We start from the raw sequence: 17,375 nt of genomic DNA on the forward strand, positions 1-17,375 counted from the left end.
TTTTATTGGAAGAATGTATCAGAGCCTAAATGAATTCATTATCTTGTGTTTTCCTTATGAATGTGGAAAGGCAGAAGGAATGTTTTACCTGGTTATTTTTTCAGAGTTCCATTTTCTTCTCTGCTGTAGTTTCTCTTCTCCATCTTTCTGGGTCTAATCTTTACCGAGTCCCTGTGGTCTCAGTTCCATACCTGGAACATGTGAGGGTCATGCATTTATTTTAGGTACTGCTTGCTCTGAACATGGAGAATAAGCAGATGCTGGCAAGGGCATAGTCTGATGCCAGGACCCAGCTATGGTGCATGGAGAATGTCTCTGAGTCATGCTTTTTCTCACCACTGAAGATACAACTAAACATCACTGGAAAATGTAAGGTCATCACTGAAATGTTCCTCTGTAATGTCTAGGAGCCCACCTCATTGGCTGGGGTCTGCAGAAGCATTTTGGGGAGAATGTGAAACGTTTCATGACCTCAAAGTAGCTGAAGTAGGAACATTGGGTTAGCTACAGTGCAGGCATGCACAAGTTTATTCAGATGTAGGGATATAGGGAGGCAACAGTTTCCACCCCCATCCTGTGTTCATCAAAGTCAGCCGTTTTCACACACACCACTGAGGTTTTCACTGAGCTATCCACCATGTTGAACTATTCACCGTGACCTCAATTGACCCCAACCTCTCTTTCCTTTGGCTTCTAGGCTGTATTTCCTACGCGAGTGTTGTGAGAATATCATCCATAGTCTGGAAATCTTAAAGAAAAACCAGCAGACCCTTTGTTTAATTTCCAAGCAGTTTTTCTTTAAGGTTTCAAGACTCAAAAGAGAGCAGGGCAATAAAAGACACAGAAGTCCTGTCCACTATTGAGTCTGGCAACCCTAAGCATGGGACTCTCAATGGGCCCAGCACCTGTGTCCCCAATAGCCACAATGATACCGTATTTAAATGTTTTTTTATTCAACTCCAATCACCATAACACTACTCACCACCCTACCTGATGAGTCTCCAGACAGCTGTTTAGTCATGGGCATAGATCTGTAGGCTAGGTGTTACTGATTTATTAGTAGGGACATTGCAGTTTGGACAAATTACAATACTGGGGAGCCACCATGGACGAGAGTTGAGCATTGCTCCCATTCAAAAACAGCACCTGCACCCGCCCTCTGCTAAGTCAGTGAGAAGGGTAATGATTTGGGGTTTGGCTGGGTCATTCTGGTGAGGGGCCTTTTGGAGCCCTGGATGACATTTTAACAATGCCCAGCTGCTGGCACTGAGCAGAGTGAAAAGGAAACTGAGAATGCATGCAGGCTGGCATAAGAACTCATGAACAGTGAGAAAATACCTTATGTGTTCTAGTAGCATAACACACAAAATGATGTCAAGGGCAATAAATAATGCATTTATTACTCCTTCATGTTTTATTTTTCTTTATTATTTCTTTATGTTTTATCATGCTTTTATATTTGAAGGAAGCATCCTAGAGTGGTTGGCGCAAGACAGTCAAATGGATGGGGTACAAATAATAAAATTGTTCATTTGTTTGTTTATACTGAAATGCTTCAATCCACTGGGAGGAAGTCACCTGGCTTGGCTAAGTCCCATTGAACCCATTGCCAAAAGATAGTTGCAACAAACTGAATCCTCTCTGTTTTCAGTGGAGTGTTAATGTTTACTTAGAAATGGCTTCTTTCTGCTGAATTCCATAGAAGCCCCTCCAGGCAATTCACAGGGATAATAGACTCATGTCTTCTCCAAGGACTGAAGCCTTGGTCACATTACTAATTTTTGCTTGTTGACAAGTGTACACATGGCTTGAGAGTTTATTTATTAGATACATTTCTATACCACTTTTCATTTGGCCTGTAGCAGTGCTCTGAAAGAGCTATTTGAGCAGGTTTGCAGAAGCCCCTCCAGGCAATTCGCAGAGATAATAGACTCATGTCTTCTCCAAGGGAAAGGAGCCTGGCTGGAATCTTAAACAGAACCATCATTTCCTGTTTGCAGCAGAGTAGGGTTGCTATTTTTAGTTTTTATGGACTTAAGCAGTTTTCATGCATGCTGGAGCTATTGGAAGCAAAATCAATTTGCAGTCTGTTAATAATGGCTATCCTAGATCACCTTGGAAACCCCCACTGATCCTCATGTTAACCTTCACTCCTTTGGTGAATGTACACAAGCAGTTTTATTGTGTGGTAAGGTATGGGTTGCTCACTTATCTGTATTGCTACCCATATGGTGTAAATGTTCTTTACTGATCATTCTCATGCCTGGTGAATTTTGGCATCTTTACCATATACAAAGCTGTCTGTCTGGAGTCACTCCTGATCTCCAGCTGAAATAACACACGGGATTGCTTTTGCTTCACATCTGTCCCTTGTTGTCCTCCCTCCTCCCACCTTGTTGCCCTTCTCCCTCATCAAAATTTAGAGGGCAAGAGCTTTGGGGGCAAGGTGCTGGTTTCTGCCAATGATAGCCTGTAGAACACTATGTTGTTAATGGTAATAAGCCAGAATCAGGGTCTTCTCTAGACCTCCATATTTTTCTGTAACATGTGAGCCTGGACAGAAGTGCTTTTGAAGTTCAGGAGATCCTCTAGAGCAGGCTTCCTCAAACTCAGCCTTCCAGATGTTTTTGGCCTACAACTTCCATGATCCCTAGCTAGCAGGACCAGTGGTCAGGGATGATGGGAATTGTAGTCTCAAAACTTCTGGGGGGCTGAGTTTGAGGAAGCCTGCTCTAGAGTAGCTTGTGTTGCCTGACAGGGCCGTCTTAAGCATACCTGGCGCCCTGGCGCGACGGATCCCTCCGGCGCCCCCCACCCCGTTTCCCAGTGCGGTGGGCGGGAGCGACGCCCCTGCGTGCGGCGGAGGCAGCCCCAGGCCCGCATGCCTCCGGAGAGCGGCCTGAAGCCGCTGAACAGCTGAGAGGCGCGCCTAGGGCTGCATCCGGCGCGCCTGGGGCAGCCTCCACCATGCCTCTCAGCGGGCGCAGTGGCACCCCTGGTGGTCTGGCGCCCTGGTGCCCCGCACCACCGGACCCGGGCCTAGAGACGGCCCTGGTGCCTGATAGGAGGAGAACTCCTGATCAGCAGTGTGCAAATGGAAGCACTTCTCATGTGTATTGGGGACATTTTGGAGGAGGGCATAATATTTGCAAAGGACCAAGGTGCACACTCTGTGGAGTGGGAGAATGAGCATTCAAAAACCATCCAACACAACCCATGACTGAGGGTTCACTGTTACTGAAATTTGAGAGGGGATGTGATGTTTGGGAATGAATCTGGGACAGACTAGGCTGTGGCTAGTGAAGTGGATAATTTGTTGCTGGACTCATTTCTCATCTTGATCAGCTAGGACCTGCTGTGACAGATCTGGCAGCTGACCTGTTAAGAAGAGTGCTGCAGGATGGAGTGAGCAACTCACAAGACATTTTTCTTGGGTTAGCTGTAGGAAATAGGTGTCCGATTTATCTACCACTAATTAATTCCAGGTGTCTTGGAGTTTCTTGATGTAAGAGTTAATCAAGAGAGATGTGAGAGAAAATAAGGAAGTTTGAGGACAACCTCCTCTTTTTAACAACTCAAGGAATCATCTGCCTCACCAACACTTTATATGGTGTCGCCACCATTATACAGGGTAGGTACCTTCAACCTCTTCAGACCCAGGATCCACTTTTAACCTAAATGTGCACCTGGGGACCCATTTCTTAATTGTTTAACACATATTTGTGTGGTGGTGGTGCTCCTTTTGCAACTCAACTTAGATCAGGCCACATCCTACTAGTGGGTCTTGACCCAGCAGTTGAACCCACCCAATTACCAAGCCCTCACTTGCCTCTCTACTTCACAGACTGGTAGAAGAAAATTGTGCAAAGGCCAAAGCTGATACCCTTGTTGCATAAGTAGCTCCTCCCTGAAACATTTCTCAGTCCAGTTGTTGATGCTCCAGAGTGTGATACGAAACCCAGGGACATAAGGAGATTAAGGAGGTGGTTGTTTTTAGTTCGCAGTGTGTATGCAAGTTAATAAGATAATTCAGGGGTCCCCAAACTAAGGCCCGGGGGCCGAATGCAGCCCAATCACCTTCTAAATCCGGCCCGCGGATGGTCCGGGAATCAGCATGTTTTTACATGAGTAGAATGTGTCCTTTTATTTAAAATGCATCTCTGGGTTATTTGTGGGGCCCGCCTGGTGTTTTTACATGAGTAGAATGTGTCCTTTTATTTAAAATGCATCTCTGGGTTATTTGTGGGGCCCGCCTGGTGTTTTTACATGAGTAGAATGTGTCCTTTTATTTAAAATGCATCTCTGGGTTATTTGTGGGGCATAGGAATTTGTTCATATTTTCCCCCCAAAAATATAGTCCGGCCCCCCACAAGGTCTGAGGGACAGTGGACCGGCCCCCTGCTGGAAAAGTTTGCTGACCCCTGAGATAATTGGTACATTTTGACATGTTTACACCCAGTAGACCGAAACCTGTGGATCATTTTGCTTAATGAAATAGTTTAAAGTCATATTTACTGGGTCAACCATTCTGTTGTGAGGAAAATGACCCACAGATATAAGCAACCTGTGTTTCCGCCTAATGAAAGTAGTTGGAAGAGGAGCAACCAACATGTTCCCTTTAATATTGAATTTTCCGCTTCTGGTTTCCCTGCAGAGCCGGTTTTCTCCTAGATCTGCTGCTGTTTCATGAAGGGCATGTAGCTGGCTGGAACCGATGGGATATGTCATTCAACAACATCTGAAGGACATCACATTGGCAGAGTCAGCTCATCCAGTAGGCAAATTTGAGGTGGCTGCCAGCCACGACGGTGGCAGCCCCCAATACGGCAGCTTCGCGGGCACCCCACTGCCTCTGCAGAAGGGGGGCTGGTATTGGCTGAAACCATGCCTGAAATTGCTCAAGCATGACATGCGATTTGGGTGAGATCTCACCCAAACTGGGTGAGTTTTTGCCTGAAATTGTCACTGATACCGCCGCTGCTTCTCTGCCCATGGCAGAGGCAGCAGGGGGAGTGGAAAGCAGTGTTGGCCGTAGGTATGGCACCAGCGGCAGGAGTGGCCGGGCAGGCAAAGGCAGAACTTTTCATTTCACCTCAGGCGGTGAAACGGGACGCACTGCCTCTGTGCATTGGTTATCCCTCCTCTATAATAATAATAATGGTCTGTACACAGTCCTGGTATCCCCACACAGACAAGAATCATGGTCACTTTCCCACAATTCATTTTCCTGCTCATCCAGTGCAAAACGTTCTTGAATTTTTTTTAGCTGTAGTTCCGAGAGATGCCATACTCAGGGTGTTTTTGTATCCAGCTGACTATTTCTATAATATACTGTGCCAAAAAAGTTGTACTTCTATTCAACCCGTCTTCTGCATTATTCAGTTTGGCATCGAGTCTGCCAATGAACCCTTCACGCGAGGATTGCCTATGCACTGTTAAATATATCTATTTGTTACGTGTATTTTAAGACCAACACCTCTTGGTGCCGGAGCTTGTTCCAAGGCTGAGTCAGAGCTTTCTGCAGAGGCCTTATCACACCACTGCCTGCTGTTACTCCTGAGCTGCCCCCGCAGCACCACTCTGCCTTAATTTGGCTTTAGGCATAACTTAATGGCAACTCTGAGATGCTTTGGATGCCAGATTTGATCATGTGTCATATTATGCACTGGTGCAAGAAACAATCAACCTGATATGTATTGCACTTTTGACGTGACCTGTGCTCTTCAAGGGCATATTGGTCCTCCACCTCATTACCCCTCCGGTTGCTCCCCTCCACAAAAGTTCAATATCAGACTAATTGAAGCTGCGGCCTTGAATCTCTGTATCTCATTACCCATTCCTTCAGCCCGCTAGTCTCAGCGAGGCAAAATTTAGAATGTCATGAAACCTGATAAAACAGTGCCTTTCCCTTTTTTTTCCTTTGGTAATGTACAATCTGTGTTCTTTTCACAGGAGATTGTGATATAAATAATGAACCGTCTCTGGAGAATATGTGCTGTGAAGCTTGAAAGTCTGCATTAGGTCTCAGTCCCAGAGTCTTCCTTTCACATTAGAACTTTTCTGTGCTAGCTTGGTTTTCTGGGGGAAAGGACACCAATAAGTTTTGGTGCCTGGGGCAGAAAATCAAAATGTGGCAAAGATATAATAAAGTTGTGGTAAATAATGCACAAGCTGCTGTTGATGGGCTGCCTCAGCTTTAAGATGATGGTGTGTGGCCTACTTTATGGAGGACAGTCCTCTATTTGAAGGGCTGACTGCTCAATCTGTTTCAAAGATTTGTTGTTGTTTAGTCGTGTCTGACTCTTCGTGACCCCATGGACCAGAGCACGCCAGGCACTCCTGTCTTCCACTGTCTCCTACAGTTTGGTCAAACTCTTGTTGGTAGCTTTGAGAACTCTGTCCAACCATCTCATCCTCTGTTGTCCCCTTCTCCTTGTGCCCTCAATCTTTCCCAGCATCAGGGTCTTTTCCAGGGAGTCTTCTCTTCTCATGAGGTGGCCAAAGTATTGGAGCCTCAGCTTCAGGATCTGTCCTTCCAGTGAGCACTCAGGGCTGATTTCCTTAAGAATGGATAGGCTTGATCTTCTTGCAGTCCATGGGACTCTCAAGAGTCTCCTCCATCACACTTTGACTAAACGTAATCTACCTGGAGCAGGAACCGGCAAGCCGCTTCAGTATCCCTGCCAAGAAAACTCCATGGACAAAAACAACAGGCTTATAAAAGTTTCAAAGATAAGGAACCATAAAAAAAAAACAAGATGGAGGGCTAGCAGCACTCAGTCAGCAGACTGAGCATCCATGTCATGGTGATGTGTGTTTAATTATGCTAATTATTTCTACATTTCTAGAAGCATGCCCAAAAATTACCATGTGCAAACTTTATACAAATTACCATCCTCTTTTGTCCTGTTTTTGGGTGATGCAAACCCTATTTTTTGGCAATGAATGCAAAACAGTCTACCCTACTTGGCTTGCTTAATTGGTAGGGTTGGGTCTGAGCAGAACAGACTGTGCACAAATAGGAAATGATAGTATGCTAACTTGTTGTGGTACTCTCCTTGCCTCGTAATAACTTCAAAAGGTATTGCCAAGCACAGATATAGTTATGTTGATATCATATTATCTTCCAACCTGATGATGCCCTAAGGAATGCTAAGGAGCAAAGGCATTTATCCCTCATCCTGTTCATATCTCACCGGTGTGATTAACTTCCTGTGAGAAACACTTTTGCTTGCATAACAGTACATGATCAGATTAATAACTAGAACATGCCCACATTTAGTGCAAGGAAATTGGATCTCAGGAAGAGAATGAGTTAGGTTTTTGTCTCTTTTAATGTTGCTTCCTACATCATCACCAGCCATGAAATCAAGGTTTGAATGCTAATTTAAGCTAAGCAGCACTTGAAGTCCATCCATCCATAACTGCATCTATGATCATAGTGACTAAACAAGTGGCAGGACATAACAACATCTGGGTTGTTAAATATTTTGATATTATATGTAGGGATAGATGAATCTGTCAATTTGGCTTTCCCCCCAGTTTCTATTTTTTCCAAGTCTTAAAACATCAACACTAAAAACTCATAAAAATCTATCAGTATTTATTCTAATTTCTTCTTATATATACATTTTTGTAAGCAATTTCCCTCAAATTTTGTGTTATTTTCACTAGCATATGTCTTTTTATGCACAAATCCCCTAATATATACAGTTCTGAACACATTTTCTGGTTGGAAAACTTCATTGTGAAATTTGGAGGCCTGCAAACTTTGAAGGATGGTTGTGTTTTGATATGTCTCTTGGTTCGCAAAGTGTAAATTGGGTAGTTTCTCATTAAAATGCAAACAACATCAAGTTTCTCCCTTGTTCCGACCTATATCTAAGTTGTATGATGAATTGAAATCTGCCTTTATTGTTGCATAAAGGTCCTCTGCAATTGTGGTCATGATCTTTCCTGCATTTTAAGCAGTTTCCTCAATCAATGCAAATCTTTTTTTTTTTTAAGAATCCAGTTGGACAGCTAGACAGAGACAGCATTTAGTTGTTGCTGCTATATAGCAATAATATAAAAAGGCTCGTTGCAGGGATATCCTTAACCTGCACAACTTGCTAGGGAGTAGGTTATAGCAGGTTCTGTGTTAGAGCGTTAGAATTTTCTCTTCTTATGACAGACAATGACCATTCTTAGTAGGAAAATGCTGGAGGTTTTGGATAACAGAATTTACAGTTAATTGTGTGCATGATTTTGCACAGTTCATATTTGCCTTATAGTGACTTAAAAGGTAAAGGGACCCCTGACCATTAGGTCCAGTTGTGACCGACTCTGGGGTTGCGCGCTCATCTCTCATTATTGGCCAAGGGAGCCGGCGTATAGCTTCCAGGTCATGTGGCCAGCATGACAAAGCCGCTTCTGGCAAACCAGAGCAGCACATGGAAACGCTGTTTACCTTCCCGCTGTAGCGGTTCCTATTTATCTACTTGCATTTTGACGTGCTTTCGAACTGCTAGGTTGGCAGGAGCAGGGACCGAGCAACGGGAGCTCACCCCGTCACAGGGATTCAAACTACCGACCTTCTGATCAGCAAGCCCTAGGCTCAGTGGTTTAACCACAGCGCCACCTGGGTCCCTATACATAGTGACTTACCTGGAAATAAATCTCATAGAACTTATTTCTTAGTAGCTAGCATCATGCAGTTAAGGCAGTATCCAGACCACCAGTTTTACACAACTTGCATTAACAGCAGTGCTGACCTAATAATAATAATAATAATTAATAATAATAATAATAATAATAATAATAATAATAATAATAATAATATATTATTTATACCCTGCCCATCTGGCCAGGTTTCCCCAGCTGCTCTGGGTGGCTCCCAACAAAATATTTAAAACACGATAAAACATCAGTCATTAAAAACTTCCCTAAACAGGGCTGCCTTCAGATGTCTTCTAAAAGTCAGTTGCTTATTTCCTTAACATCTAATGGGAGGGCTTTCCACAGGGCAGGCGCCACCACTGAGAAGGCCCTCTGCCTGGTTCCCTGTAACCTCACTTCTCACCATGAGGGAACCGCCAGAAGGTCCTCGGCGCTGGACCTCAGTGTCCGGGTAGAACGATGGGGGTGGAGACGCTCCTTCAGGTATACTGGGCCGAGGCCTTTTAGGGCTTTAAAGGTCAGTATCAACATTTTGAATTGTGCTCAGAAACGTACTGGGAGCCAATATAGGTTTCACTGCTGCTCTGCCATAGCCCCACTCAGGTAAGTAGCAGCAATACTGGCCCTAGGGGTGGGGTGGCTGCATCCCACCCATTGGATCACTACTGATAGATCAGTTAGTCCCCCATAGGGACTAAGTTCCAAGAGCAATAAAAGTGCCCACCCTTTCTAAACAAGTGCCTCTTTAAACCTCAGAATCCTCTAATAATGATACCCAGCTATTTAAACAATATCCTGCTTCATAATATTTTTGAATAGTCTTTTCATTAAAGCATCTGGGTGCAAAGACTTATTGCGTTGCACGGCTACAAAGGAATTTCTCTCTCCCTTTGATAGGCAGCCACCCCCTTTTAATGCCACTTTGATTAATTCCCTATCCCTTTCTCTGCACCTCCACCGCAGTGCCAGCCCCCCCCCCCGCCCTCCCCGGCCAGTGCCAAATAAACTAAAGCACTAATACATTCAAGTCCAGAATCTCAAGGCCAATTGCCAAGGGTTTAATTATATTCTTCTGGCAAATGACCATTGTTTGCTCTTTAAAAAGTCAAGCATTACTGGCTGCCAACTCTGCCGCTCCAGTCAGCTGAGGAGGGAGGCTTTCAAGTGTTGCAAAAGTCTTTTATTTTTGCAGAACCGGGTGGTAATCATGCCGCAGAGCTAGTTGTAGGCTGTGAGCACAAACAGATCTCGGAGGTAAGGGAGGGTTGCCTTGTGACCTCACCTAACTGACTGGAAGACTTCAAATGAAATTTGAACGCAGTCCAACAGGACATTTTTTAAAAAAAACCCACCCATCTTTTGGCAATGTTGTTCTGGGGAAAGTTACCTCAGATGATCATATCCTGTGCAAGTTTTGATGTCTGTCCTTGTTCTCAGTGTCAGAAAAGTTAAAGGGAGGATGTTACAGATTGCTCTTTAGAGAGGAGTATTCCTCCTCCTAACAGCACACTTTGATGGTGAGTGCCGCTGGGGTTTTGCAGCCAAAATGGGGCCATTAAGAAACAAGAGAGAGGGGGTGGAATTCAAGGTTTACAGAAGAGCAGCAAAGTGTGTAAAGTAGATAAAAATGCAAGTAGATAAATAGGAACCGCTACAGCGGGAAGGTAAACGGCGTTTCCATGTGCAGCTCTGGTTTGCCAGAAGCGGCTTTGTCATGCTGGCCACATGACCTGGAAGCTATACGCCGGCTCCCTCGGCCAATAATGCGAGATGAGCGTGCAACCCCAGAGTCGTTCACGACTGGACCTAATGGTCAGGGGTCCCTTTACCTTTACCTTTTAACCTATATTTTATATGGCACTTAAATACCCACTAAAATTCAATGTACCCACACACACCCCAGCAGTGGTAACTATTGTCATTCAAGGGTGGGTTATTGGCAAAAGGTTAAACTGACCAGCTCTTCTCAGTGTGGTGGGAGATCCTTGGTTACAATGAAACAACATAGCTATTGAGATGAGATACAATGCAGTTTTTTGTCTCATGTTTGAGCTGCAGGTGCAAATTGGCAATGTCTCATTGGCACAAGATCCAGTTCAGAGACAATGGCCCCAGTTCCCGTGTCACTCTGTGGTCTTTTAAATGTGTTAGTAGGAAGGAGTTAACGGTTTGTCCACAGATATGTGGCCAGCATGACTGAACCGCTTCTGGCGCAACGGAACACTGTGACAGAAACCAGAGTGCACGGAAATGGCGTTTACCTTCCTGCCACAGCGGTACCTGTCTACTTTATCTAAACTGGCGTGCTTTCGAAATGCTAGGTTGGCAGGAGCTGGGACCAAGCAACGGGAGCTCACCCCGTCACAGGGATTTGAACCGCCGACCTTCTGATCAGCAAGCCCTAGGCTCAGTGGTTTAACCACAGCGCCACCTGGGTCCCTAAAAATATAAAAAATATCCCTAAAAAATTCCTTTAAAAATATAGGTTAGATTGCTGTAAATATGTGGGACTGCCTCTGAAGATGTTTCAGAAACTTCAGCTGGTAAAGAATTTGGCAGCTAGGTTGCTCACCAGAACATATGATCCGTGGATGAATGGGGGATATATAAATATAATAAATAAATGAAATGAAATATATTGCTTTTGTCATGTCAAGATTGTGCTTAATTAAGGAGATGCACGGGAAAGGTGAGAAATTCCCAGAGCTCTGTTGTTTTTCACAGGGAGCTTTGTCCAGTTCAAACTTTGTCCTCCATGTGATAATATTCATGGCAGCTTTTCCTGGAAAGCAATTGTTTTCAGTCCATAAAGCCTGGGCCACATGCCTTTTCTCAACACTGAATTGGCTCCTGCCCAGTGTGTGACTGATAGAAAAACCATTCTGTGGGTGTTCCCCATGTAAGCAAATTAAGTCTGATCCTGTGTGTGCTTGCTCAAAAATAAATCCCACTCACTAGGTACAGAAGGTTGGAGTTGAAGTTGGTAGTGAGGCTGACAGCTAAGAAGCAAAATATAATGGGCAGATACAATATGAGATTAAATATGGTCCTGGGCAGCATGTTTAATGTTATTTCTGAAAGCTTCGGATGGCATCTGCCAAGCTCCCATGGTCTGCAACCTTCATTTGTTGTGTTGGGACTTGGACAGAATGATCCCAGGATTTGAATAGCATGGTACAGTGATATAGTTGCCACTTGAAAGCCAAAACCTTATTTGAGTGTGTTGAGTCATTTAAATGTATGCAGGCCTATGTTTATTGACTAAAATTGAGGCCAAGCTAAAAACTAGCGCTCGACCTTGAACTCAGCCTCTGCTCCATCAGCAGAGCATGAGATTTCAAATCTCAGGGTCGTAGGTTTGAGCACCATGCTGGGGAAAAGATTCCTGCTTTGTAGGGGGTTGGACTGTCTGTCACGGCCCCTTCCAACTCTACAATTCTACGATTCTTTAAATGCTCTGAGAATCACCTGTGGCCCCTCGATGGCCTGCACCACCACTGGGAAAGCGCAAATGGCAGCAGTTCCCAACATACGCACGCAGCAGAATGGGTGTGTGAAATCTTCGAAAATTGCACTGGGTCTTCCAGAAGGGCAGGGCTGGGGCAACATTAGAAACGGCCCTAAGCAGCAGCATTATTTTTTTAAAGTCAGTTTAATGAATAAGATTGATTTCCAGGGCTTTTGTACTTTACGGGGAATGAACGAAATCTCTTAAGCCCTTATTTTTGGCATGGAGCGGTTTGGAGACTGTGCAGCTGATGACAATGGGGGGAAAGAACTATGGTAAAGTTCAAGAAGCCTTTGTTCTTGTAATCGCTGCTGGTCAGCAGGATTCTTGAACAAAAAGGGAAGCGGCGAGGGGAGCAATTTGGTAATGTTTACAGGCTTTGTCTAGTCTCTGTGGAACGATTTGATGGATTTCAGGTGGTTGGGTTTTTTTTTTAAGCAAACAAACTCACAGCCCATCATCTTGTGTGTGTGTATGTGTGTCTCTCCCCCCCCCCAGGTGAAGAGTGAAGGCCCGAAGCTTGTCCCCTTCTTCAAAGCCACTTGCGTCTATTTCGTCCTCTGGCTGCCCACCTCCAGCCCCTCCTGGTTCAGTGCCCTCATCAAGTGTCTGCCCATCTTCTGCTTATGGGTTTTCCTGCTGGCGCACGGGATCAATTTCCTGACGGCCCATCGCAGCGCCTGCATAATCCTAGCCGGTTTGATATTCTCAGCTATAGGAGATGCTTTCCTCATCTGGCAAGAGCAAGGCTACTTCGTTCACGGTCAGTGGGGCACCAGTGTGTGGGCCTGGGCCTGGGCAACTCAGCTTCTGGAGCATGTGTCATGTACTGTCAATCATGAAGTGTGGAAAGAAGACAGGTGTCTGCCCATGTGTGCTCCTGCCCTGGAGCTTTAGCACATAACTGGAAATGCAGGAATCAGCGCCAGAAAAGTCTGTCATGTGTCTTGTTGGGGTTAGGTGGCTGAAGTAATGTAGCCCTGATCTTCATACACTATGAGGCAAATTTACACATCCTTGCTGGTGCAACCCAGTCAGATGGGCGGGGAATGATAATAATGATAATACATTTTAAAATATATTTTAACATACACACAGGCTGGCTGGCTATCTGCCTATATTTCAACACCTTAGTGCAGGCATCCCCAAACTTCGGCCCTCCAGATCTTTTGGACTACAATTCCCATCATCCCTGACCACTGGTACTGTTAGCTAGAGATCATGGGAGTTGTAGGCCAAAACATCTGGAGGGCCGCAGTTTGGGGATGCCTGCCTTAGTGTACAATAATTTTTTCTTTTCATGAATATTAATATGGTGATTGAAATTTCTCTCCTGCCCTTCCTCTCAAAGGAGCCCAGGGTGGCAAACACCAAAATATAAGCACAAAGCAGTTAAAAATAAAAGCACATGTAGAATGTTTAAAATAAAACCATCTACTGTAAAAACATTAAGAACATCTACCGTAAAGATACCATAATCACACACCCTCACAGCTAATTATTTCAAGTTTCTTTTAGCTATCGAATGCCTGGGAATGTTTTAAGTTTCCCCTGAATGTTGTTAAAGAGGCAACAGATGCACCTCATCAGGAAGAGCATTGCACAAATGGCAAGCCACCACTGAGAAGGCCCTGTCATGTTCCACACTTCTTAGACATCACTTTTAGCCTGTTTTATTTGATTCTCTCATGCAACCCATTACTCTGAATAATGGCAACATGCCTTAGGCTGAGCAATAGTTTAAAGAAGGTCATACAACAGATTTACAAATCTACAAACTTTGTGCACAGAGGGCCAGTCTAGACATTGCTGAAGTTCCAGGGCAGCCCCTAAAAATGACATTACTCAAGTCTCGTTCTCCCCCGCTCTCCTTATACTGTCTAATATAAGTCATTGCCGATGCAACATAATCACAGTGAGTTTTGCCACATGCTCTGATGCTGGAGGGAAGTTTATTTATTTGTGTGTTTATTACAATTAAATACCATATTTTATCCAGGAAGCTGAAGGAGCTATGCTTGATTTCCCCTCCCATTCTGTTCTCATCTCTGTGAGGTAGGTGAAGCTGAGAGATGGTGACGGGGTCACCCTGTGAGTTTCATGACTTAGTGAGGATTTGAACCTGGGTCTTCCTGGCCCTAGTCCAACATTCTAATCACTAAACCAGGAAATTCTTAGTCTGATGATATTACCTGTTGAGTTTCACTAGAGGTTATAGGGGAGAGAAGAAGAGCTACAAAGAAGTAGATTATCTCATTCTGTCCAGAGGCAACAGCGGTGATGATGGTCCAATCATACTGTATTTTTTAAAATCAAAGCCATTGCCTGCCTCCAGCCTGGTGTATAAACCCATGCCTCTGAATCTAGATTAGCACATTTAGCTTTTTCAGATGGAGCAACCACACCTTAAAAAGCAGCATTAGTGGAACTTTGACAGTGTGGATGTATCAGGCGGGGAGAAATTTATTGCCAGAAAAATGAAAAAGCCACATAGGTTCCTTTGTGCCCCTGAAGAAGCAGGAGCTACCTTCTGTCCGACTCCACCTTCTCTCTCCTTGGAGCCCTGATGTTTCCTCCTGCAATCTTCCTTTGAAAGGAGATGGATTGTGACATGTAGCCCGAGGCACAGCATGATTCAGAGAACAAGGGAAGGAGATCCTTTCTGTACTCTTGACAGAGGCACACTTCTTCACCTGGTAGGCAGAGGAGAGAGTGGCTGATGAGATAAGCAGGTGATCTTTGGGGCATCGGCTGCTGTAGATGTGCTGACACAGAGCACAGGGTTGACTGTCATGGGAAGAGAGAGTGGTTTGGCAAGCTGTGCCGAGGCTGGCAAGGGAGCACAAGTCCTAGGAAGTCACATGCTGCTGTCTGGGGCGAAGGTGTTCTTGAGTCATCATCCGTGGCTTGATTTGCAGAGGGAAGAAATCTTCCTGCCAATTAAGCCTTTTAAAACTTTCCGCTTCCAACCCCCCCCCCCCCCCAAATATGGCTCCCATCAGCTTCAGGGCCTCGTGTCACTGTTTTGGGCATTTATTTCACCTGCCCCTGAGTTTTCTGTAACCAGTTCTCTCTGATCTGATGATCTTAAAATGATTTGCAGATAGCTGCTGCTGCAGAAGCAGCTCACACCAGAAAATGTAGGGAGAGCAGGTGGCCTTTTCCTGTCAGAAGTGAAAGCTTTTTCACCTTGCATGTAGTCTCCCAGAAAGTCTATCCATTGCTTGTCTCCATGGATGCCAATGTTGACATTCATTCACATTTTCTCTCTCTCCCCCTTTCTGTAGGTTTGCTGATGTTTGCCATCACGCACATCTTGTATTCTTCCGCATTTGGGATGAAGCCTCTAGATCTGAAAGCTGGTCTGGTGATGACTTTGGTGTCCAGTTTCTCCTACACTTTCCTGTACTACTACCTCTCTGGCCCCTTCACCTACCTAGTAGCCGTCTACACTGCCTTGATTGGCTTCATGGGCTGGCGGGCCGTGGCTGGCGTGCAGCTGTGCAACGACCTGTGGACTTGGACCAAGCTCTCGGCTTGCATTGGCTCAATGCTCTTCATTGTGTCTGACCTGACCATCGCCGTCAACAAGTTCTGCTTCCCTGTGCCCTACTCGCGGGTCATCATCATGGCCACGTACTATGCAGCCCAGATGCTCATTGCACTTTCTGCGGTGGAAAGCAGGGACGAAGACATCTTCAGGAAGAGGAAGTAGACGGGGGTGCCAGCAGGCTCTCAAACTCTGCTGGGAGTGCTGTAACTGCAATTCATCCCGGAGGAGAGTTTTGACTCTAGGTGAACCGGTGATTGCAGATCTTGCTTCATCGAAGCATTATCTTTAGTGTTTAGCTGGCTCTTCTCCAGTCCAGTTTGCCGGAGCCTAGAAGCCACACTGGAAGTTTAGTTCACACAGAACCAACTATCTGACCTTTTCCTCTCTCTCTCTCTCTCTCTCTCTCTCTCTCTCTCTCTCTCTCTCTCTCTCTCTCTCTCTCTCGCATCTTGGAAGTTTCATGGGAGGGAGGGCCTCTCTAACTACTTCATTGTGTTTGTATAATACTGGAGCTGATGCTGAACATTCCAGAAGGAGAAGATTCATTTCAGGACAGCGTTTCAAAAGAAGGAAAGGGTAGGCAGTGCATTGGCGTTTAAGAGCCTTGCCTTCAACACTCTGAATGTGCAAAAGTCATGTGAAAATGACCCTTGGTGCTGTGTGACCAAGCCCCGTTTTGCGTGCATTACAGTACAACTGTGAAACAATTGTGTGTCTACACAAGGAACCCCCAGGGCCCAAACGCTACAACAGGACCTGGGAGCACTTTGTGGGAGTTTATGTAGGTCGCAAAGCTTGGGCTGCCCCTGCGAGAAACCAGCCTGAAGTCCAGATTCATTGCAACCATTTTATTTATGGGCCATTCAAAGCCTTTCTTCTGAATGTGAATCCTGCAGAGCCCATGTTGTTCTGCAGGCTTAAAAGCAACAACAAAATGCAACCATTTTCTCAGGCTTGGGTGGGAGGGAGGGAGGGAACACGGGAAATGAAAAGATTGCTGTACGTGTGCGTGTGGAACGCAGTTAACGGTATATGGTTCGTCAATTTTTCTAGCAATTTCTAGCTTGCATAATCTCAGATTAGAGCACCAAACAGGAGAACATTGTGAGCGCTCTCAAAAATCCAACTCACCAGCTGCTTCGTTGGCTGAATATTTTGGCCAAGGAAACCATCGGCTCGTCAGACCTGCTGTCATTGCTACACGACGGGTCTGGTAAAGACTTGGATTAGTGACGATGTGTAGAGCCAGCTTCTCCTCCCAGCCTCCACTCCAGAGTCCAGACAAAATCCCATGTATTGAAAGAGGAAGAATCGGCAGGGTTAAATCCTGGGCATGCAGGTGCTCTCGTCACTGTGAACAAGCGCTGTGTGGGCAGATCCCTGACCGGCATTAGCAAGTCATTGTTTCTATACAGCGGACTATCAGGGAACAATATTTATTTGAAACTAAGCCAATGGGCTTCCGTGTATTTGCGCATGTGTAATGTGCCTGTTTCCGTGTACATGTTGCACAAGAAGAGTTGTGTTACTTTCCCACCAACTGTCACCAGGACTGTGGAATCTGCAGGTGCCTTCAGACCAACAGCTGCAGTTGCGGGTCTTGCCGAGAGGTACAGCCTATCACCAAAGTGCTGAGAGACCAATCAATGCGCCACT

The 17,375-nt window shown here is 45.2% G+C and overlaps 1 protein-coding gene across 1 annotated transcript in view; it reads left to right on the forward strand.

Annotated features, from left to right (window-relative positions):
* TMEM86A (transmembrane protein 86A) overlaps positions 1–16,676 on the forward strand; it is a 29,624-nt gene extending 12,948 nt beyond the window's left edge. The window contains exons 2-3 of the mRNA XM_035120745.2: positions 12,665–12,929; positions 15,454–16,676. Of these exons, the coding sequence (XP_034976636.1) occupies positions 12,665–12,929; positions 15,454–15,881 (693 nt within the window). The 3' untranslated portion in view covers positions 15,882–16,676. The remainder of the gene's footprint in view (positions 1–12,664; positions 12,930–15,453) is intronic.
* Positions 16,677–17,375: the final 699 nt, after the last annotated feature.

This window comes from Zootoca vivipara, chromosome 1 (assembly GCF_963506605.1).
Source record: "Zootoca vivipara chromosome 1, rZooViv1.1, whole genome shotgun sequence".
In the NCBI taxonomy this organism is placed as follows: Eukaryota; Metazoa; Chordata; class Lepidosauria; order Squamata; family Lacertidae; genus Zootoca; species Zootoca vivipara.